The sequence below is a fragment of the Pongo pygmaeus genome, chromosome 6 (assembly GCF_028885625.2).
Source record: "Pongo pygmaeus isolate AG05252 chromosome 6, NHGRI_mPonPyg2-v2.0_pri, whole genome shotgun sequence".
Classification (NCBI taxonomy): Eukaryota; Metazoa; Chordata; class Mammalia; order Primates; family Hominidae; genus Pongo; species Pongo pygmaeus.
The window spans coordinates 58,719,357-58,743,563 of NC_072379.2; the positions used below are offsets into that span (position 1 = coordinate 58,719,357).

Consider the following 24,207-nt stretch of genomic DNA (forward strand, 5'->3'; position numbering starts at 1 on the left):
TTTTTAAGATCAGTCACCCAAAGGAGAAACTTAATAAAAGATGCAGGTGCAGTAACAGTGTTGCAGCTTCTGTCCTAGGTTCTGATTTCCATCAGAATTTGTCTAAATATTTCATCCCAGTGCTTCCAAAGCATTCCAGCATTCTATGAAGCACTTTTTAGTGAGGAAAAAAAAGAACTGTAGTGGGGAATGCTAGTAATGGGACAGGCCATGCATGGGGCAGGGGCAGAAGTATATGGGATATCTCTGTACCTTCCTCTCCATTTTGCTGTGAACCTAAAACTGCTCTTTTAAAAAGTCTAATTTTGAAGTCTTTTTAAAAAAGGGAAAGAGGCATGGCTCAGACCTGTATGCTTTCCCATCCAGCCGGTCACCTGGTCAATTTGTATTGATTTCTGACACCATGGCAATGAGGCCAAAACCAACCACTTAATTCAGAGAGCTGCCTGCCAGCCCCAAGAGCAACCTTAGTGTCCAGAAATAATTTTTTTTTTTTGAGATGGAGTCTCACTCTGTTGCCCAGGCTGGAGTGCAGCAGCATGATCTCGTCTCACTGCAACCTCCATCTCCCGGGTTCAAGCGATTCTCCTGCCTCAGCCTCCCTAGTAGCTGGGATTACAGGCACACACCACCACACCCGGCTAATTTTTGTATTTTCAGTAGAGACAGGGTTTCACCATGTTGGCTGGACTGATCTCGAACTCTCTACCTCAGGTGATCCTCCCACCTCACCACACCCGGCTAATTTTTTTATTTTTAGTAGAGACAGGGTTTCACCATGTTGGCCAGACTGGTCTCGACCTCCTAACCTCAGGTGATCTGCCCACCTCGGCCTCCCAAAGTACTGGGCATGAGAAATATTTGGGTCCAGAAATGATTCTATGTCTAGAGTCAGACATGGGCAATCAAAAACATAAACTTTATTGGAAAGATCAGGAATACCATACTTTTACCTGCTCCTAAGTTATGGGGCTGTTGACGTCCCATTGCAGTAGCTGGGATAGCACTTAAAGAGTGGGAATTGGGCAAGGTGGGGTGCCTGGAAAGTGTCCCATGTGCTTCTGGGGCCATGTGAGATGATGTTGGGTCGTACAAGAACAAAAATGTTTTATGCTAATAGTTACATAATGCTTATTTTAATTTTGTTATAAAAAATCAATGTTCATTTATGGAAGAGATATAATAAAATCACCTTAAAAGTTAAAATACAAAGGAAAGGCCACCTGGCAATTTAATTAGAGAGCATTGTTACTGAACAGTGTTGTAGGGCTCCATACTATGAAACAAGTTATTTCTACTCAGGGGAAGCAGCAAACGTGGTCAAATAGCACATACTTTGAAGTGAGACAAACCCAGATTTAAGGCTTTATCTCCTGGTCCTGTGATTTGGGCCTTTTCTGAGCTTTATATTTTCCTCTGGGAAGCGGGGTAGGTCAGGAGATATCTCCCTTACAGGATTTTCATGAGGAGTGCACACGGAAAGCAATTCATTTTGTATTGACCCATAGTAGACACTCAGTGATAGTAATAATATCTTTATTATCAGTTATTATTGCTACTTGAGAACTATTGATTGTTCACAAATGTAGTCCCACAGCGCAAGCACTGAATGCTTTCAGACCTTACTACCTAAAATAATAATGGTACCTAGTGGGTAAGTTTTTGGTGTTTGGGGGTTTTTTTGTTTTGTTTTTTTTTGAGACACAGTCTTGCTCTGTTGCTCAGGCTGGAGTGCAGTGGCGCCGTCTTGGCTCACTGCGACCTCTGCTTCCCAGGTTCAAGTGATTCTCCTGACTCAGCCTCCTGAGTAGCTGGGACTACAGGAGCACACCACCATGCCTGGCTAATTTTTGTATTTTAGTAGAGATGGGGTTTCACCAGGTTGGGGTGATCCAGCTGCCTCTGCCTCCCAAAGTGCTGGTATTACAGGCATGAGCCACTGAGCCCGGCCCCTAGTGGGTAAGGTTTATTAAGTATTTATCATGTACCAGCCACTGTGCTCTGTGCTGTCTATGGCTTATCTCTTTTAATCCTCTTAATAACCTCTTCATGTGTAGGAGCCATGAGTCACTGTCATCTTTATCTGCTGAGAAACTTGCTCAAGTCACACAGAAAGTAGCAGACTGTCAGTAACTACCATCTTACATTGTCTAAAGAAATTTAAGCCTTTTTTTTTTTAAAGCAACAGAAAGTCCAGAGTTAATTCCCAGAAGTCCTTCCACAGAAGCCAAGATTGTCAGGAGCCATCTGCCAAGTGCCAGATAACTGAGAAGGTCCAGGGACTTCCTAGACACCCAAATTCACACCATCAGCGAGATCAATCTGAGTTACAGCTCAGCATGCTCCCCTATTCATTAGCAAGTAGAATGAATACACAACCTGCACAGAATCAGGAGCAATAAATCTCCAGCTAGCACATAACCTCTGTGGCCCACGAGCCTGAACACTGTATTCCTGGCTGCCACCTGGGTGTGGAGTCAGCATGCATAATGCTCTAGCCAGCCTGGCAGAGCCTCTTGGACCAGAATTTGACCTGAGTAAGCTGTGACCTATGTGCACTTACATTTGATAACTCTTAGGCAGAGCCATCCAGTCAGTCTGTGTCCAGATGTTCAGCTCTTTCTCCTGTGACTTTTTTTTTTTTTTTAAGCAATGATTCGGCTTCCCTGGGAGATAGGAAGTAACGAAGGCAATTCCTTTTGCCAAATCCTTGACAAAACTGGCTTCCGAAATACAAAACTAATATACTTGGATATGGCCTGATTTGTTACCGAGGTGAATATAACAGCACAGGAGAACCACACTGGTTCTGGCCAATCTGACTTACAGAAAATTCTGAACCACAGAACAACTAAAGTGATGTGGTCTTATTAATTGTACGCACATACTGTGAAGAAAAATAAATGGTTCCCAGTCAGAGGTCTTGTCAGAACACCCTTACTGAATAGATGAAAACCACTCACAATTCAAAGTTTGTGATTTGGTTTTTGAAATATGTGAAAACACTAACTTGTCTACATAATTACTAAGCTTAATACTTTCTGTATAGAAAGTGAAAGGAGGGGAAATAAACCTGAGTCCCAAGTGAAGTCAGAATCTAATGATTTCAGGTAGGTCTTGTGGTTCATGCCATAATCCCAGCACTTTGGGCGGCCAAGGTGGGCAAATCACTTGAAGTCAGGAGTTCGAGACCAGCCTGGCCAACATGGTGAAACCCCATCTCTACTAAAAATACAAAAATTAGCCAGGTGTGATGGTGCACACCTGTAATCCCAGCTACTTGGGAGACTGAGGCACGAGAATCACTTGAACCCAAGAGGCGGAGGTTGCAGTAAGCTGAGATCATGCCACTGCATTCCAGCCTGAGGGACAGAGCAAGAGTTCATCTAAAAAAAAAAAAAAATTACTTCACTGGATGTCGGACTTATACAACTTTTAAATCACTTCCAGTAGTTCCTTTCCAGTTTCACAATTGCCTTTTTAGTTTGGAAGGGTGGGAGGGATGCAAATTGGTGTAAATAACTTTCCCAACCAGTTCTCTATCCCTTTTCCAGTTTCTGAGCCTTCTCAGAGTCTGTAATAGTAATTGCCAACCCTGATTGCATATTAGAATCTTTGGGGATGGGTCCTTGGCATCAGACTTTTTTTTTTTTTTTTAAGTTACCCAGGTGATAATAATGGGCAGTTCTGGCTAGAAACCATTGGCCTCTAGGCTCTTGTTGATTTAGAAATGGCTGAAACCCCAGGAGACAGACTCACAGATGGGATCATAGGCGTCAGGTATTAGGCCTGTAGCATGGGTGTTTCTTCTTAGCTTGGGAACACCTACTCCAACTGGCTCATCAGGTACCCCCCTTTTCTGGTTATCCCTGCCATTTCTCTAAAGTCCAGGTACTTAAATCACAAAACATGCAAATAGTGATTCTTACACTTTATTAGAAAAGCTGATACTTCTACACTAGATTATTCTTAGATCAATATAAGTCACATCCTCTATAGTCCAGTCTGCTTGAGAGCTGAGACCTTTTTGTATGTGTGTTGGCAGGGGTGGGTAGGGGCAGGCAGGGGGACCTTCAATGCCTAGCACCCAATACTTGATGTATATATTTGGCCATCTGTAAATATCCATTATTGATTATTTTCATCTTATTTTGTGTTTTCCTGATTGGGCTTACTTCTTTATCAACTTCTTTTCCTTCTAGAATCCAAGCTTGTCCTAAATTTATATTTGAGTCAAAGGAAAGGGAGGAAAATTTCTTTCAGTGCAGATAGGAGAGATGTCACAGTGCATGTAGGTTTCAGGTAAATGTGATGCATGATGTCAGAGTTGCCCTTTAAAGAAAAAAAATTTTGGCAGGTGGAGGTGGGATGGGTTATAGGAAAAGGAGAGGAACAAATGGGAACAGATCTGCATTAATAAATATTCAGACTGAGCCCCATTCCTATGTCAGTGTTTGTAGGTGGTGTTATTACATGTAGTATTGGGTGATGGAAGTTGTGCACACTCTCATTTTTCACTTTAATTGCCTGCCTGAAAAGATCCTGACAGCTTCAAAGGTTACTGCTGGTTGTATTGTTCATAACTCAGAAGTAATATGCATGTGCAATTTGCTTCATTATTGCCCACTAATAACTAATTCTGGAGAAAGTCTTAAAACGACCAAAAGAGCCATAATTTGACATGATGATTTTTTCCTCCTCTTTCTCCCAGTCTAACCATCCCTGTTTAGAGTTAGCCACAGAGGCTGTGGTGATTCAGGTGTGATTTTACTCTGATTTTCTTTCCATGCACTTAGTATGATACATTTTTAAAGAGGTTTTTTTTTTTCTTTTAAATCCAAGAAAATAAAATGAAACATGAAATATTTCATGTTTCAGATGAGAGTTTTAGGTCCAACAAAATAAACCAGAATTCTGGTTGTTTTGTATTTCAGTCAAGTTTTGGTTTGGCTTCATGTAATTGAAAAACCTTCAAATATATGGCTTAATTGGAAGATAAGTTTATTTCTCTCACTTTAAAGAAGGCTGGAGGTGCTCAGTTCAAGAGTAGTATGGAGCTCCACCCAATCAGGGATCCAGACTCCTACTGTGTTGCTTCACCATGTATGACTTCCATTCACAAGATTATCTCATACCCAGAATTTCTTTCAGGCAGCCTGAAAGAAATCTACCATATTAAGGAGGCTTCCTGAAGCCTTATCCTATTGGCCAAGACATAGTCACATGAATGTACCTGGCTCAAGGAATGCTGGGAAATGTGGTTTTTATACCAGGAAGCCATGAACTCAGGGCCAATTTTTATTCTATTCTTTTTTCCCCCCAGTCTTTCATAGTCATCTTTTGGGAAATTTACCATTCAGTTGGTTTCAAATGCAGCACAACCTCTGGCTTTTAAAAAATCCCTGCTGGACTTCCACTGGGCCTAGTAGGTTCTCAGCCAATATTTGGCCAAGTTATATGATAAGTGAGTTTTTAATCAGGGTAGTTGGGGTTTTATGGAATATCATTGTTTTGTTTTGAGAGACATGCTTTGGTTCAGTTGCCTGTTGGAATGTGTGGTATTATGATGGGATTCTTCAGCACTTCACTTCCTATCTATACCATGAGTCTTTTATCTCCCCTTTGAGTTCCAGACTTCTTGGTTCTGCAGAATATCTTACCACACGTCAGAAGCAGACCTCATATTCTTGTCTATCAAACTCCTTTTCACCTTCTAGTTACTTCTTTATTTTTGTAATGAAATACTCAGATCTATAACATAAGAAAAATCTTCTATTTCCAGTTCTTTTTCACCAAATCTTGTATTTCTACATTCCAGTTTCCCCCCGCTGCCTAGTCGTCCCTGCCACCACTGGTTATTTTTCTAAAACATGGGCCTTATCAGTTTATACCTTCAGTGCTCTGCATCGTCTGCAGAACTAAGTTTGAACTCTTGGAAAGCATTGCAAGCCTTTTGTGATGTGACCCAATCTGCATTTCAGGTCTCTTGCCAAGCTCCAGCCCCACTAACTTCTTGCCACTCCCTGCTCCTTTCTATTAAATACTTCCGTTTATCTGCTCAAACTGTCTTCTATTCAGACTCATCATTTTCTCATCTTTTCCGAATGTAGATTTAGTTCAAGGCTCATGTAAATTTTTCTTTCAAGAAGTTCCCCTGAGTTGCACAGAGAATCATGTTTTGTTTCTAGAGTAGTTAGTATATTCCTCTATACTGACAAACATTGTAGTCTGTCTTAGATTATTGGGTTTTTTTGTTTAGGTTTTTGTTTTGTTTTTTTTTTTTTTTTTGAGACGGTCTCACTCTATCACCCAGGCTGGAGTGCAGTGGCACGTTCTCAGCTCACTGCAACCTCTATCTCCCAGGTTCAAGCGATTCTCATGTCTCAGCCTCCCATGTAGCTGGGATTACAGGCATGCCACCATGCCTGGCTAATTTTTGTATTTTTATTAGAAGCAGGGTATTGTCAGGTTGCCCAGGCTGGTCTCGAACTCCTGACTTCAAGTGATTTGCCTGCCTTGGCCTCCCAAAGTGCTGGGATTACAGACATGAGCCACTGCGCCCGGCCAGATTATTAACTGTGAATTCTGTTCATCTTTTTCGCTCAGTTGTGAACCTACTGACTTAAAGTTTCCCCTAAGCAACTAAACATGGCAAGAATTCAATGTCTTTTTAAAATGAATTCAATTTATTTGTCTCCATTAAGAAAATAAGAACTGGCTAGGCGCTGTGGCTCATGCCTGTAATCCCAGCACTTTGGGAGGCCAAGGCCAGTGGATTGCTTGAGCCCAGGAGTTCGAGACCACTCTGGCCAACATGGTGAAACCCCATCTCTACTAAAAATACAAAAATTAGTCGGGTGTGGTGGCAGATGCCTGTAATCCCAGCTACTCAGGAGGCTGAGGCATGAGAATCGCTTGAACCCGGGAGGCAGAGGTTACAGTGAGCTGAGATCCCATTACTCCATCCTGGATGATAGAGTAAGACTCTGTCTCCAAAAAAAAAAAAAAAAAAAAAAAGAAAGAAAGAAAAAGAAAATAGGAGCACTTATCTAGGTCCAAACAGCCTCTGTGTTATTCTTCTCTTGTCTCCTCACCAGCCTTCTGGCCTCTTGATTTAGACTGCAGAAAACAACCAATTATCACCTAGAAGCAATCTAGGAGCAATAGCTCTGTTTCTCATAATATTCGTGTAGTTTTAAAGCAGGGTTTCTCAACTTAGACATTATTGACATTTTAGACCAGATGATTCTTTGTTGTAGGCACTACTCTGCGTGCGTATGTAGGGTGTTCAGCAGCATCCCTGACCTCTACCCCCTAGATACTATACTGGAACCCTCCCTCAAATTGTTAGCAGACTTTGCCAAATATCCCAGGGCGGAGATGGGGGGTCAGGGGGGTGCTGCAAAATTGCCTGCAGTTCAGAACCACTCTTCTGAAGTATCTCTAAAAAGTGTCTCTATAAATATTCTACAACTAATACTAATACTACAACTAATACCCTTCAACTCCACTGCTTTTCCACAGTATCCACAGGCTTCTCCCTTATGCTATTCTTAGGTTTCCCGCCCTCACCTGTGAATGGTTAGCTATGCTCACTCCCTTCAAAACCTGGCTCAGTTCCCATTCATCAGTAAAGCCTTCCCAGATTAGCCCTATCTGCCCTCTGTCCCTTATTATTGTGAATTGTACATCATTTTATAGCCCTCTGAACATCTGTGCTTGGTGGGATGTATTTTGATGGAAGTATATATCCTGGTAAAGTCATTTACCATGGGCCTGTTTTCCCCTCCTGTTTGCCTGACTCTCCAAGGCAGAGCTGTCTGAGCTGAATGCTTTTGTATCCTCTGTGGTACTGCATGTCCAGGGCATTCATTCATGTATTCATCATATATCATCATGGGCACTGATTATTTACAGAACACTGGGCTTAGGATTTGTGGCCTCTAAGATCTGGTTCCTTAAGGAGCTTCCATTTGAATGGGCTGATAAGACGTATTTGCAAATATGTATGGCACAATGCTTGCTGAAAGTACTGTACGGGCCAAAGCCTTGGAAGATGGTTAGGATTTCCTTGGGCAAACAGTGTTAGGCAGAAGGAGGGGAAGGTTTCCTTTTCATTAACAGGTTTTTGCCTTCCAGCCTTCAGAGATGAATTCGAGAGCCTCATGTTCCTGCCTTTTCTTTTGTCGCTAAGCCTCACTCACAAGCAGCTGTCTTCTCTTCCAGATACCTTCTCATAAGCTCTTCTCATGAGCAGGGGAGATATACCAGCTTCTTTATGATCTTTTGTGTTGCATGCTGCTTGGATCCGTCATCAGGTTCATTTCTGGAGAAAGCAGGCATGTATATTTATTTGTGTGTGCACACAAATTAACTTGGTCCCAGGATTAAATGGGGCCAAGTTTTGGCCTTACTCCAGTTTGAAAGAATTTTATTGTTGTTTAATCTCAGCACCCCAGTCTCCAGGGCTGCTGTATACAGATGTGCAGGCTATATACTTCACAAGCATATCTTGCAGCCATTATGGTTTCTGGCAGGCTCTTTTCTCACAAGTAACAAGGCGAGAGCTTGGGTGGACAAAGCACACCCCATCACCACTGAAGAGTGTGAACTGGTAGTGTCATTTTCATAGACAGAAGGACTATACATCTTATACTTGGGGAAAAATTCAAGCAGTCATTGATGATTCTACAAGCTGGATAGATTGGTAAAGTTGGGAAGTATCCTAGTCAGAATTATTTTTGATCATTTTAACCCTCTGGTCTGCCAGGAATAGGGAAGGTTGCAGCAGCCGGCTGATTTAGGCTATGGAGCATTGTCCAAACAGTTCTTGGTTGAATAATGTTTATTCATTCACTTGTGGCAGGAAAACTCAGGCTACAAATGTGAACATGAATGCTTGTTTTAATAGATGGTGTTATTGTGCTGCACAGTGTCCCTGACTTTTAGATATTTAACTCATAAAGTTTACAGCAACACTTAACCGCATCTGGATTTCACATTGAATTTGGGAAAGCAAGAATCTCACTGAAATTTGCACTGACTTCCCTGTAATGGAAATTATGGCTTGGGAAAAGTTTCAAATGACGTGTCTATAAACTAAGGAAAAGTTGATCCATTCAAAGACTGATTATGTGCAATTGTAGAATTTTTTTTTAAAGGGCCATTGCCAACAAGCATTATTTGTTTCAGCAGCTGAAGTAAACTAGCCGTGAATTAAAAGTTGGTCTTTGTAAATTGTTGATGCAACAAATTCAGTCTTCAAAATGGGGTAAAAGTTGCAGCCAACAGAACTATGGGGCTTTTAAGAAAGTATAAAAAAGATTATCTATACAGAGTCCAGTGTTAGAACTGGATAGTAGCAATGAAATGTCTTTAGAGGATGAGCAGCATTTTTAATAGTCCAAATGCTGGCCCAATAAGACTCAGGACGCAGGGCTTCTGGTCCTAGCCCTGCCAGTACCGGGTTTGTGTAAGTAGACATGTCACTTAACTTCCCAGGCCTTGATGTGTTTGTTCCTTTGCTCATGTCTGCCTTCCTTCCTTCCTTCTTCCCCGCATTCCTCTCTTCTTCCCTTCCTTTTTTCTGTCCTGCCCTCCCCATTTGTTTGTTCTGGTTTCTCTCATTCACGTTTACGACTTTTCCTCCAATGTCTAGAGACAATTTCTTGACTGTTCTTGGCTCATATTTAAAGCTAAGGCAGGCTGAGCTCAGTGGCTCACAACTGTAATCCCAGCACTTTGGGAGGCCGAGGCAAGAGGATTGCTTGAGGCCAGGAGTTCAAGACCAGCCTAGGCAATATATATAGCAAGACCCCAACTCTAAAAAAAAAAAAATATATATATATATATATAGAAATATTGCTCAGCTATGGTGGTGCACACCTGCAGTCCTATCTGCTCAGGAGGATGAGGCAGGAGGATCTCTTGAGCCCAGAGTTTGAGGCTGCAGTGAGCTATGGTCTGATTCCACCATTGTACTCCAGCCTGAGCAATAGAGCAAGACTTTGACTCTTAAGAAAATATATCACAGCAATAAAAAGCTGCTAGGAGGCTCTGGATGGAAGCATGGATGGAGCTTGTTGACCATGCACTTAACTGTAGGGAGATCGTTTGATTAGGGAATCACCAGATGTTGGCATTGGCAGTCTTTTCTCCACACCCACTTAACTGAATCAGAGAAGAATCCTCCTGACTGGTTACCATTGTTACTGGGAGCAGTGGAGTTGGCATATTTCCATTTTAACTACCCTATTTTCGGCCCTGCACTCTCCCCTCTCCTCCCTCCACTATGGTTGGTGTCCTGCTTTAGTGTCCCTGGATAATCAACCTTTTAAACAACCCCCGTATTTTCAGGCCTGAACTTTCCCCCACTTGCCTTTTGCCATACCTGACACCTCTAAGTCTGGGGCCTATCAGGGTTTCTGCAGGGGGTTCAGACCCTGGCTGTGGGTCTTCCCCACTGCAGGTACTTGAGACTGTATCTACTCTAGGTCTTTGTCTACTCCTGTATGGGTTTTCCATTTTCCAAAACACTGGTTCAAATAACTTATTTCCTGATGCCTCTGCTGCCATTCTTCTATCCTTGGTTAGTTTTTTATTCATTCATTTCTATTTTAGTGGGGCTTTGGATGGTGAAGGAAACAAATGTCCTTGATGAAGCTGCTACCTGTAAGCAAAAGCCTTCAATTTTCTCATTATAAAAATAACGGATCAGTGTATTCATTCAGCAGTTACTTTGCATCTCCTACACGCAGGGCACTGAGCTAAGTGCCAGAGAAATGAGAGAAGTTGAGACAAGTTCTTCACCTCTGAAAAGTGTGGAAGGAAGAGAGGATATGCCTGGATAACATCCCTCCAGGGGCATAATTGCAGTGCTAGCACTAGGAACACAGTGGTGCAGAGTGAGGAGGAGGAGGATGCAGCAAACTCCACACAGAATGTTGTGGAAGGCTGTGCTGAACAAAGTCTACAACTCTGTGGCTTCACAAGTTCGATAGCTGGGGGAAGGCCAAGAACAGACAGCACCCATTAGTTGTTGCTGATTGCCAAGAAAAGTGTTGTATCCAGCCCAGGTCTTCAAAATTACTCATCTGGCTGGGTGGGCATTTGCCTCCCCAGGGTCTTCCAACACTGCAAATCCCCCACTACCTTCCTACCCACATCCTCTCAGGCCTCCCACTGTTGCTGTACACAGTTAAAAAAGAACCTGGTGTTTGGAGGATATCGAATTTGAACAAGTTCTCAAACGACATGATACCACATCTTCCCCATACTGCTACCTCCCAGCCTGCGAATAGCACATTGCCCTTAGAGGCCTCCCTAGTTTTGTTGAGACATTGTGCGGCTGGTTTCTGACTTTCTTACATTATAAGTAATCCAGGTTATAAAATGTAGACCAGCTAAAGCATAGCCAAAGCCCAAGAGCTCATTAATTAGCCTCACTTGACCAGGCTAATAACCCTGATAGAGTTTTCGTTTAGACTTGACAAGAACACTGCAAAAGGCTATTCTTCAGAACCGTGGCAGTCCTGATGCTTGATGGCCATTGGTTCCAATGCCGGAGAAAACAAAGCCGATCAACGTGGGCTTCACAGAGACAACAAGGTGATCTGTGGTGTTCGCCTTTCCTTGGTCACGTTGCAGTTCCAGTTCCTACTGAGAAAGGTCTTCGCTGTCCTTTCCTTATTTCTGCTATCTGCCTTGCTGTTTCCTTGCCACTTGAGAAGCAATGGGAGCTAGTGCTGTGACCCCCAGCCCTTCGCAATGTAATTGAGTCTGTAAAACCATAAGTTACTAGGACCACAGGAGCTACAGAAAGCTTTCAATTTGTACCTGTGTCTAGTGTTACATAGCCAAGTCCTTATAATAGAGCTGTGCATTCAGAATCTCATCCCCTGAGATAAAGATAGACACATTGCCATCTAATGTCAAGAATGCTGTGTTTTAGAAACTTTGAAATAAGCTAGTGTAGGTGTTTATCACTTGGGTATTTTAAAATATATTTTAATATGTGAATTATTTTATCCTCCAGTCAACCTGAAATCTGTGAGTATGCAAAGGACTGTGCAAGGAGTAGTCTAGGGCGGAAAACAGTGTCATAATCTCTGTCGGTGCTGTGTTTGGCCCTACCCTGCCCTGCTAAAAAAAAGTTGAAGTTTGAGTTTATCTTCCTGTCACTTCTTAGTGATATGAAAGTGGTCGAATGTTGTTATGTGGCTGTTGACAGCCATGTTATAGAAATGCTTACTCTCTTGCCCAATTGCAAGCTTAAGGAGCCTCATGTGGTTATGAAAAAACCAAGTGCTTTTATTCCATAGACCATTTGCCGAGGTGGATTATATCTCTGGGCAATTGTAGCCAATGTTCTAGTTCCAGATTTTTATCGGCACCATAAATGTGTGCCGTGGCCATCTCATTTCATATTATATTCCTTAGTGTAGCGATTTATCATGTTCAAAAAATGTCTGAACAATGTGGCATGGTATAAAGAAGTTCTTCCTGTTGGATTTAGTAATGTCTAATGAACAGTGTTACTCTTCCCAGTTTGTTCTGATTGTGTCCTTTCTGCCCTCATACAATCCTCATGAGGAGTACGTCATTGTGCAGGACGTGGGGATCTGTCCTGCTCCGAAAATCATACTCTCTTGTCTCTCTTCTCCTATCCTGTGGAGAGTTTTTAGCATCAGACAGTTAAATCTCTGTCAGGGAGGGAGAAATAGTGAAGGCAGCTATTATACTTTTACTGAATGTGAAGTGCTCAACAGCATAATTAAATCCATAAAATGGTGAGTCATAATCCCCACACACCAGCCAGCCAGGAAGCAAGTGACAGAACCAACATTTATTTGTGACCAGCAGCTGATTTTACTCCTCCGGTAGCACTGGTGCAGGCCTCTCCTGATTTGTAGGCACCAAGTGCCTAATTTCATTTCAAGATTTCAGCGCTTTAATGGATATTCTAAAGGTTGCTCAAGGAAACATTTGTTTGAAAAGGAGATTTGGGGACCTGGTGGATGTCTGTCTAGAAGTTCTGCTGTCTTGTTGGTTACCAGAGTACATTCTAGAAAAAGTAGAATCCTACCTGAGGTGCTTCCAAATGGTTTTTGTTGTTTTTGTGTGTGTGTGTGATGGAGAGGGTGGTGTTTGGAAGCTTCCAGAAGTCTGTTTCCCACTTACAATTTGAGGATATGTAAGCCTAAGTCTAGAATAGGTTATGGAAGATGATGAAGCAAATTAAGAAAACAAAACTTTAAAACCTTGCTTTGCAAATAAAGTGCTAAACATTCTTGATTTTTTGTAAATCAAGATTACAAGATGCAGTTTGTGTGATCAGCAGGAGCTGACGCCATTTATTTGAGCATCAAAATTGTAGACATTTATATAAGATACTTCCTTCCCATTTCCCAAAGAGATTCTAGAGCTTAAAGAAGGAAAAGGATAATATAAATGTATCTTTGTACACATACACACGGGAAAAAATAAAAATCAAGGTAGTCTGGAGAGGTAATATTTAGAACATTTTAGAAATTATATAATTTGGGAACAAAGGAAATCTTTAGAAGATGGTTTGTGGGAATATTGTTAGGTTGGGGAATGTCAGTTACAGGAATGAAGACAAGCAAATGATTATAAAAATGTTTATTGGCCTCTTTTCCCCTTTATACACAAATTTTAGACTCCTAACGGTGCCCTTTTCTTTCAAAATAATACACCTTATTAAATCATGCACCAGATATCTCTTTGAGTCTCAAAAGCAAAGCCCTTTGATCGTCAGTACCTAAACTTGAGGTGAAACCATTTTGTGAGCACTTGAGAAATTTTCTACATTGCCCTGTTCTTTCTTACCTTCCTCCTTTCTTTTCATTTTCATGGTTTTTATCTCTAATTTCTTGTTTCTTACCTCATTGAGCGCCTAGAAAGACCTTGTAGGATTAGCCTGTCAGTCACCATTTGCACACATGGCCCACCCAGCATACCAATGTGCCATTTCTTTGGACAAAACAGCTTTCCTTGTTGAACAGTGTTCTACCGTCTCCTCCAGCAAGTATCTTCCTCTCAGAAGCGTGGATGTATGTTGGGATTACAGCAAATTTAAATGAGTGTGAGTAAGAGTTACGTTTGAAAACTGTGTTTCCCCGTGAAGAGTGGTTTTCTTGTTATTTAGAGAACCACTCCTTTTATCCCTAGGCCAGAGATCGAAGAATAGCCTCAGTTGCATATGTACTGAGGTGCAGAGCTACTGATCTGTTCTCATTTGCACTGCCAAAACCTTCAGACCCGACTTGATGGAGCCGTTCAGAGAATCTTTGTCTCTTGTTTCAGAATTTGGCTTTCAAGGACCTGCAGTGGCAAAGACCCAGGAGGCAGGATTTCTGAATAGTGTGTCCCTGAAATTCTTGGCATAGAAAAAACAATAAAGTGAACATGAGATTCTTAATTTTAACACCACGAATAAAACTGGTACTACTGTCCAGTTTTAGTCTGGGAGTTAAAAGCATTGTAAATTGATTTTTATGCTGTCATTGTTGCCACCCGTGTTCTCTACCACTGTATCTGCTTCCCTCCCCCCATCACCTGTTAATGCACTTTGGAGTTAGTGGACATAGCTTACATCTACCATGTGCAGTAAACACTTCCTGTGCAAAGGTGCTGGAAACAACATCTGTCATTACATCAAAGAAGGGGTTACTGCCAAGTGCACCTGGAAGGTTTCTAATAATGAGATAGTTTTAAGTGAGTTTATAATGAAAAGAAATCTGTGTGAAATCTATGAACCTTTTTCTAAGAAAATTGTGTGCTCATTTTCTTCCTTGTACATCCTTATTACATAAACATTGTTTATACATACATTTATACAGTCATTTCTGTATGGGAGAAGTTTGAGAATACATTTCTGGCTGTGAAAAAAGTACCTTTTTGGTGCTGTGCTGGAGAAGCACCATTATAAAGCGTTGCTATGGTGTTGAATTATGTCTCTTTGAGGGGAAAAGTCCTCTGGTGAATGTAGTGTTTGTTGACTCTGAACCAGTGTGAGAATTTCTGATTGAGAGTCTAGAAAAGTTATAATAAACTCATTATACGTTTTAAAAAGAGAAGAACTGCCCTTCAGAATATGAATCCAAATGCAGAAAAGTGTTTCGCGAACAAGAACAATACTCAGTAGATTTTCAAATTGATGGAGCTTTCCAATGGAAACTAATTTGTTCCAGCATTGAAGTGAGCATAATTAACAGAGACTTTCTTTCTTAGGCCGATGAACCACCAAAAACCATGCCAACATTGTAACTGTAAGCAGTGAAAACCAATATTTATGAGGGGGATTGTGCAAGAGTTTGTGTGACAGATGGACATTTTATCACTGTTGATGTTTGGAATTCCCTTGAAAAGTAATGCAATATCTTGTTATTTATGAATGAATGAACAAATGATTGTGCTTTGCCGACTGAGTTTTCTTTAAAAAGTGGTGTACTAAATTAATCTTTTTCTCTGCTTAGCCTCTGTTACTTTGTGTTAGGTAGCCTCATATATTCTGATACAAAATCTAAAAAAAAATCATAATTGTGTTTTTATTACAGATACAGATCCACGGGTTTTAGAAAAACAAGAATTACAGCAGCCAACCTATGTTGCCCTGAGTTACATAAATAGGTAAGCCATTTTCAGAATTTATAACAAACTTATATCTGCTGCTTATTGACTTTTTAAACAAATCTTTTTTAACAGAGTGGTATAATGTTTTCAGTCTTAAAATATTTGCATGAAACTATTTAAAAGCAACCTGTATATGGAATGCTCTTGTTTCTTTGTTAGGGAGAAGTCGAATTGTAATGCTCTGTGCATATGCTGCAAACATGACTGATTTATAAGCTCATTTTGGAAGTATTTTATATGCAGAGTTAGAATATGCTCTTTTGACTTCATAGGGCAGTTTGGGAGATTAATGGATTTATGTTCGAGTGAACCTTTTAAATCCTGAGGTGAAGAAGTACTTTATGAATTCAAAACATTGTTGTAATATCAGAATATAATAAATTGAAATAATTTAATATCAGAAAGTTATTTAGTAGCAGCTCATCTTTTAGTAAAAACATTCTCAACAACTGACCCCAACTGTAGAGTAACTTGAGTTTTTACTTAAACTGAACATGTGAGCCCAACTTCAGAGCACCATTTCAAACTTGATATATCAGGTCTAAAAGAGGACTTAGTGTTTCAGCCAACTCAAATAATTAAGGAGACAGTAATATTTGGAGAGAAACTGAAATCAACTTAGGTTAAGAAAACACACAGTCCCAAAGCAAAAAAGACAAAGTAAAAGCAAAACTAGTTTTTAATGAGAATGAGAAACTCTCTGCTCATAATTCAGGGAATGAATTTCTATTGATAGAAATTTATATTCTTTTTATAGAAGGTGAGGAGTGTTTTTAGTCTCTTGATACCAGAGCTGAGGTTCAGGGTCTGAAGTGGAAAGCTGGGAATGAATTATCTGTGCTGTTTCATTTGAGTGCCTTTTTAGAAAACTTACTTGATTCTTGCCCAGATAGTGCTGTGAATTAGAGACACCTGTTGTTCAGTTTCAGGTTCTTCTATGAAACATGTTTTTAAAAGGATTTATTGACGTAAACATCTATTTACATACCTCCCTTGGATTTCTTGCTTATCAGCCTTCCCAAGAAGTGAGATGGAATATCTCCAGTTTTTCATTACCAATAATATTTGACATGTGTTAAATAGAATGCCTTCAAAATTACATCAAATGAAAATAAAGACATACACTTTTCTGGGTTTCTTACAGAGCCAGTATTGTTTTCTGTAATTAGCAAGGGTTTTGAAATGTTTAAATTATATATTGAAGTTATATGAATTAATATAACTAGTAATATTGGCCTACTAATATTGGAGAATAGGATGAACAGGCATATAGATTAATTATGGTATTGAATAGGACTTCTAATAGTGTGGCTGTCACTTTGGGTAAAATATGTCACCTATGTATATACAAATTTGTGTAATACTAAGCTGTATTCTAATAAGAATCTATGAAATTTTCACCTTCATTATTTGTATTTATATTGTCAGCCATGTTGGACAGCAGGTAGCTGCTAATTATATAGGAGTTTTTTTTTTGTACTTTAAGTTCTAGGGTACATGTGCACAACGTGCAGGTTTTTTACCTATGTATACATGTGCCATGTTGGTGTGCTGCACCCATTAACTGGTCATTTACATTAGGTATATCTCCTAATACTATCCCTCCCACCTCCCCCCACCCCGCGACAGGCCCCAGTGTGTGATGTTCCCCACCCTGTGTCCAAGTGTTCTCATTGTTCAATTCCCACCTATGAGTGAGAACATGTGGTGTTTGGTTTTCTGTCCTTGGAATAGTTTGTTCAGAATGATGGTTTCCAGCTTCATCCATGTCCCTACAAAGGACATGAACTCATCCTTTTTTATGGCTGCATAGTATTCCCTGGTGTATATGTGCCACATTTTCTTAATCCAGTCTATCATTGATGGACATTTGGGTTGGTTCCAAGTCTTTGCTATTGTGAATAGTGCTGCAATAAACATGCATGTGCATGTGTCTTTATACCAGCATGATTTATAATCCTTCGGGTATATGCCCAGTAATAGGATGGCTGGGTCACATGGTATTTCTAGTTCTAGATCCTTGAGGAATCACCACACTGTCTTCCACAATGGTTGAACTAGTTTACAGTCCCACCAACAGTGTAAAAGTGTTCCTATTTCTTCACATCCTCTCCAGCACCTGTTGTTTCCTGACTTTTTGATGATTGCCATTCTAACTGGTGTGAGATGGTACCTCATTGTGGTTTTGATTTGCATTTCTCTGATGGCCAGTGATGATGAGCATTTTTTCATGTGTCTGTTGGCTGCATAAATGTCTTCTTTTGAGAAGTGTCTGTTCATATCCTTCACCCACTTTTTGATGGGGTTGTTTGATTTTTTTTCTTGTAAATTTGTTTAAGTTCTGTATAGATTCTGGATATTAGCCCTTTGTCAGATGGGTAGATTGTAAAAATTTTCTCCCATTCTGTAGGTTGCCTGTTTACTCTGATGGTAGTTTCTTTTGCTGTGCAGAAGCTCTTTAGTTTAATTAGATCCCCTTTGTCAATTTTGGCTTTTGTTGCCATTGCTTTTGGTGTTTTAGTCATGAAGTCCTTGTCCATGCCTATGGCCTGAATGGTATTGCCTAGGTTTCCTCCTAGGGTTTTTATGGTTTTAGGTCTAACATTTAAGTCTTTAATCCATCTTGAATTAATTTTTGTATAAGGTATAAGGAAGGGATCCAGTTTCAGCTTTCTACATATGGCTAGCCAGTTTTCCCAGCACCATTGATTAAATAGGGAATCCTTTCCCCATTTCTTGTTTTTGTCAGATTTGTCAAAGATCAGATGGTTGTAGATGTGTGGTATTATTTGCGAGGGCTCTGTTCTGTTCCATTGATCTATATCTCTGTTTTGGTACCAGTACCATGCTGTTTTGGTTACTGTAGCCTTGTAGTATAGTTTGAAGTCAGGTAGCATGATGCCTCCAGCTTTGTTCTTTTGGCTTAGGATTGACTTGGTGATGCGGGCTCTTTTTTGGTTCCATATGAACTTTAAAGTAGTTTTTTCCAATTCTGTGAAGAAAGTCATTGGTAGCTTGATGAGGATGGCACTGAATCTATAAATTACTTTGGGCAGTATGGCCATTTTCACAATATTGATTCTTCCTTTCCATGAGCATGGAATGTTCTTCCATTTGTTTGTGTCCTCTTTTATTTCATTGAGCTGCGGTTTGTAGTGCTCCTTGAAGAGGTCCTTCACATCCCTTGTAAGTTGGATTCCTAATTATTTTATTCTCTTTGAAGCAATTGTGAATGGGAATTCACTCATGATTTGGCTCTCTGTCTGTTATTGGTGTATAGGAATGCTTGTAATTTTTGCACATTGATTTTGTATCCTGAGACTTTGCTGAAGTTGCTTATCAGCTTAAGGAGATTTTGGGCTGAGATGATGGGGTTTTCTAAATATACAATCATGTCATCTGCAAACAGGGACAATTTGACTTCCTCTTTTCCTAATTGAATACCCTTTATTTATTTCTCTTGCCTGATTGCCCTGGCCAGAACTTCCAACACTATATTGAATAGGAGTGGTGAGAGAGGGCATCCCTGTCTTGTGCCAGTTTTCAAAGGGAATGCTTCCAGTGTTTACCCATTCAGTATGATATTGGCTGTGGGTTTGTCATAAATAGCTCTTATTATTTTGAGATATGTCCCATCAATACCTACTTTATTGAGAGTTTTTAGCATAAAGGGCTGTTGAATTTTGTCAAAGGCCTTTTCTGCATCTATTGAGATAATCGTGTGGTTTTTGTCTTTGGTTCTGTTTATATGATGGATTACGTTTATTGATTTGCATATGTTGAACCAGCCTTGCATCCCAGGGAATGAAGCCAACTTGATGGTGGTGGATAAGCTTTTTGATGTGCTGCTGGATTCGGTCTGCCAGTATTTTATTGAGGATTTTTGCATCGATGTTCATCAGGGATATTGGTCTAAAATTATCTTTTTTTGTTGTGCCTCAGCCAGGCTTTGGTATCAGGATGATGCTGGCCTCATAAAATGAATTAGGGAGGATTCCCTCTTTTTCTATTGATTGGAATAGTTTCAGAAGGAATGGTACCAGTTCCTATTTGTACCTCTGGTAGAATTCAGCTGTGAATCCATCTGGTCCTGAACTTTTTTTGGTTGGTAGACTATTAATTATTGCCTCAATTTCAGAACCTGTTATTGGTCTATTCAGAGATTCAGCTTCTTCCTGGTTTAGTCTTGGGAGGGTGTATATGTCCAGGAATTTATCCATTTCTTCTAGGTTTTCTAGTTTATTTGCATAGAGGTGTTTATAGTATTCTCTGATGGTAGTTTGTATTTCTGTGGGCTCGGTGGTGATATTACCTTTATCATTTTGTATTGCATCTATTTGATTCTGTCTTTTCTTCTTTATTAGTCTTGCTAGCGGTCTATCAATTTTGTTGATCTTTTCAAAAAACCAGCTCCTGGATTCATTGATTTTTTTGAAGGGTTTTTTGTGTCTCTATCTTCTTCAGTTCTGCTCTGATCTTAGTTATTTCTTGCCTTCTGCTAGCTTTTGAATGTGTTTGCTCTTGCTTCTCTAGTTCTTTTCATTGTGATGTTAGGGTGTCAATTTTAGATCTTTCCTGCTTTCTCTTGTGCATTTAGTGCTATGAATTTCCCTGTACACACTGCTTTTAATGTGTCCCAGAGATTCTGGTATGTTGTGTCTTTGTTCTCGTTGGTTTCAAAGAACATCATTATTTCTGCCTTCGTTTTGTTATGTACCCAGTAGTCATTCAGGAGCAGGTTGTTCAGTTTCCATGTAGTTGAGCGGTTTTGAGTGAGTTTCTTAATTCTGAGTTCTAGTTTGAGTGAGTTTCTTAATCCTGAGTTCTGTGGTCTGAGAGACAGTTTGTTATAATTTCTGATCTTTTACATTTGCTGAAGATTGCTTTACTTCCAACTATGTGGTCAATTTTGGAATTAGTGCGATGTGATGCCGAGAAGAATGTATATTCTGTTGATTTTGGGTGGAGAGTTCTGTAGATATCTGTTAGGTCTGCTTGGTGCAGAGCTGAGTTCAATTCCTGGATATCCTTGTTAACTTTCTGTCTCATTGATCTGTCTAATGTTGACAGTGGGGTGTTAAAGTCTCCCGTTATTATTGTGTGGGAGTCTAAGTCTCTTTGTAGGTCTCTAAGGACTTGCTTTATGAATCTGGATAATCCTGTATTGGGTGCATATATATTTAGGACAGTTAGCTCTTCTTGTTGAATTGATCCCTTTACCATTATGTAATGGCCTTCTTTGTCTCTTTTGATCTTTGTTGGCTTAAAGTCTGTTTTATCAGAGACTAGGATTGCAACCCCTGCTTTTTTTTTGTTTTCCATTTGCTTGGTAGATCTTCCTCCATCCCTTTATTTGGAGCCTATGTGTGTCTCTGCACGTGAGATGGGTCTCCTGAATACAGCACACTGATGGGTCTTGACTTTTAATCCAATTTGCCAGTCTGTGTCTTTTAATTGGAGCATTTAGCCCATTTACATTTAAGGTTAATATTGTTATGTGTGAATCTGATCCTGCATTATGATGTTAGCTGGTTATTTTGCTTGTTAGTTGATGCAGTTTCTTCCTAGCTGTGATGGTCTTTACAATTTGGCATGTTTTTGCAGTGGCTGGTACCGGTTGTTCCTTTCCATGTTTAGTGCTTTCTTCAGGAGCTCTTGTAAGGCAGGCCTGGTGGTGATAAAATCTCTCAGCATTTGTTTGTCTGTAAAGGATTTTATTTCTCCTTCACTTATGAAGCTTAGTTTGGCTGGATATGAAATTCTGGGTTGAAAATCCTGTTCTTTAAGAATGTTGAATATTGACCCCCACCATCTTCTGGCTTGTAGAGTTTCTGCCGAGAGATCTGCTGTTAGTCTGATGGGCTTCCCTTTGTGGGTAACCTGACCTTTCTCTCTGGCTGCCCTTAATATTTTTTCCTTCATTTCAACTTTGGTGAATCTGACAATTAAGTCTTGGAGTTGCTCTTCTCGAGGAGTATCTTTGTGGTGTTCTCTGTATTTCCTGAATTTGAATGTTGGCCTGCCTTGCTAGTTGGGGGAAGTTCTCCTGGATAATATCCTGCAGAGTGTTTTCCAGCTTGGTTCCATTCTCCCCGTCACTTTCAGGTACACCAATCAGACGTAGATTTGGTCTTTTCACATAGTCCCATATTTCTTGGAGGTTTTGGTTTGTTTCTTTTTACTCTTTTTTCTCTAAACTTCTCTTCTTGCTTCATTTCATTCATTTGATCTTGAATCACTGATACCCTTTGTTCCAGTTGATCGAATCAGCTACTGAAGCTTGTGCATTCGTCACGTAGTTCTCGTGCCATGGTTTTCAGCTCCATCAGGTCATTTAAGGCTTTGTCTACACTATTTATTCTAGTTAGCCATTCGTCTAATCTTTTTTCAAGGTTTTTAGCTTCTTTGCAATGGGTTCGAACATCCTCCTTTAGCTCGGGGAAGTTTGTTATTACTAGTCGTCTGAAGCCTCCTTCTCTCAACTCGTCAAAGTCATTCTCCGTCCAGCTTTGTTCCATTGCTGGCAAGGAGCTGCGTTCCTTTAGAGGAGAAGAGGCGCTCTGATTTTTAGAATTTCAGCTTTTCTGCTCTGGTTTCTCCCCATCTTTGTGGTTTTATCTACCTTTGGTCTTTGATGATGGTGACGTACAGATGGGGTTTTGGTGTGGATGTCCTTTCTGTTTGTTAGTTTTCCTTCTAACAGTCAGGACCCTCACCTGCAGGTCTGTTGGAGCTTGCTGGAGGTCCACTCCAGACCCTGTTTGCCTGGGTATCACCAGTGGAGGCTGCAGAACAGCAAATATTGCAGGACGGCAGATGTTGCTGCCTGATCCTTCTTCTGGAAGCTGCGTCTCAGAGGTGTATGAGGTGTCACTTGGCCCCTACTGGGAGGTGTCTCCCAGTTAGGATACTCGGGGGTCAGGGACCCACTTGAGGCAGTCTGTCTATTCTCAGATCTCAAACTCCGTGCTGGGAGAACCACTACTCTCTTCAAAGCTGTCAGACAGGGACGTTTAAGTCTGCAGAAGTTTTTGTTGTCTTTTATTCAGCTATGCCCTGTTCCCAGAGTTGGAGTCTACAGAGGCAGGCAGGCCTCCTTGAGCTGCGGTGGTCTCCACCCAGTTCGAGCTTCCTAGCTGTTTTGTTTACCTGCTCAAGCCTCAGCAATGACAGACGCCCCTCCCCCAGCCTCGCTGCCGCCTTGTTGTTCCATCTCAGACTGCTGTGCTAGCAGTGAGCGAGGCTCCGTGAGCGTGGGACCCTCTGAGCCACGCGCGGGATATAATCTCCTGGTGTGCCGTTTGCTAAGGCTGTTGGAAAAGTGCAGTATTAGTGTGGGAGTGTCCCAATTTTCCAGGTACCATCTGTCACAGCGTCCCTTTGCTAGGAAAGGGAGTTCCCTGACCCCTTGTGCTTCCTGGGTCCGGTGATGCCCCGCCCTGCTCCATGGGCTGCACCCACTGTCTGGCAAGCCCCAGAAAGATGAACCCAGTACCTCAGTTGGAAATGCAGAAATGACCCGTGTTCTGCATCGCTTACACTGGGAGCTGCAGACTGGAGCAGTTCCTATTCGGCCATCTTGGAACCTCCTCTATATAGGAGTTATAGTCACTAAAGTAACAAATATTTTGCCAAGCATGGTTTGGGACTACAAAAGAAGTCAAAGAATAGGGATGGGGCCACATACAAAAACCACCAGAGAACTTGAATCAAGTGCAGTGGTTTGGCATAAACTGTCAGTAGAATGTGCTGGAATTCTAGAGTCGGGGCATGATCAGTGGGTGTGAAATTTCTTGGATAAGTCATCTCAGAGAAAGTGAGTAATTTTTAAAATAACATTTTATTACAGCCGTCTATAGGCATTATAGAAAATTAGAAAATATAGTCAGACAAAAATATAAAAACAAATTAAAACATCACATTCCCACCACCCAGATACCACTGCTACTAAAACTTTAACTCATATTTTTCAGATCATTTTATAAAAATACATATATAATTTTTTAATCAAGAGCTGTACATACTACTTCATAATCTACTCTTTAGTCATTCATCTCTACTTTTCCATTTCGCTAAATTTAAATCTTATCTAATACCCAGATTTCTAATCTAATATTCAGATTTCTCCAGGTGGTCTAAACATGTTCTTTATAGCTGGTTGGTCTAGTCTAGCATCCCAGTTCAGAGAATCACAGTCCCTTTTATTGACAATAACTTGTTGAAGAGATAGGCTTGTTGTCCCATAGAATGTTTCTACCTTCTGGATTTTCTCTTGGTTGTTTCCTCTAGATGTCATTTGTTGGGTTCCTCTGTCTTCTATATTTACTGTAAATTAGAAGTTAGATCTGGAGAAGATGGGTCTTGAACTGGGCACCTCATTATAATTACAAACCTGAGAAAATAGGGAATTTGACAGATCAAATCCTAGCTGGGAGAGAAGTAGACATGTATAGTGGATCAGTAAGTTTACCAATGATTTTTAAGTGAAGAGAAAGATTGAGTGGAAGGTTGCCCAAGTTACTAATACCTCCACTCATACAGGATGTCTAGTGC

At 40.6% G+C, this 24,207-nt stretch overlaps 1 protein-coding gene and 1 long non-coding RNA gene across 3 annotated transcripts in view; one reads left to right on the forward strand and one right to left on the reverse strand.

Annotated features, from left to right (window-relative positions):
- Positions 1-24,207, forward strand: part of JAZF1 (JAZF zinc finger 1) — a 354,660-nt gene that overhangs the window by 179,728 nt on the left and 150,725 nt on the right. For both annotated transcript variants that reach the window (XM_054495752.2, XM_054495753.2), the window contains exon 2: positions 15,579-15,651. In XM_054495752.2, coding sequence (XP_054351727.1) covers positions 15,579-15,651 — 73 coding nt within the window. The remainder of the gene's footprint in view (positions 1-15,578; positions 15,652-24,207) is intronic.
- LOC134739851 (uncharacterized) overlaps positions 1-24,207 on the reverse strand; it is a 97,020-nt gene that overhangs the window by 53,689 nt on the left and 19,124 nt on the right. The window lies entirely within an intron of this gene.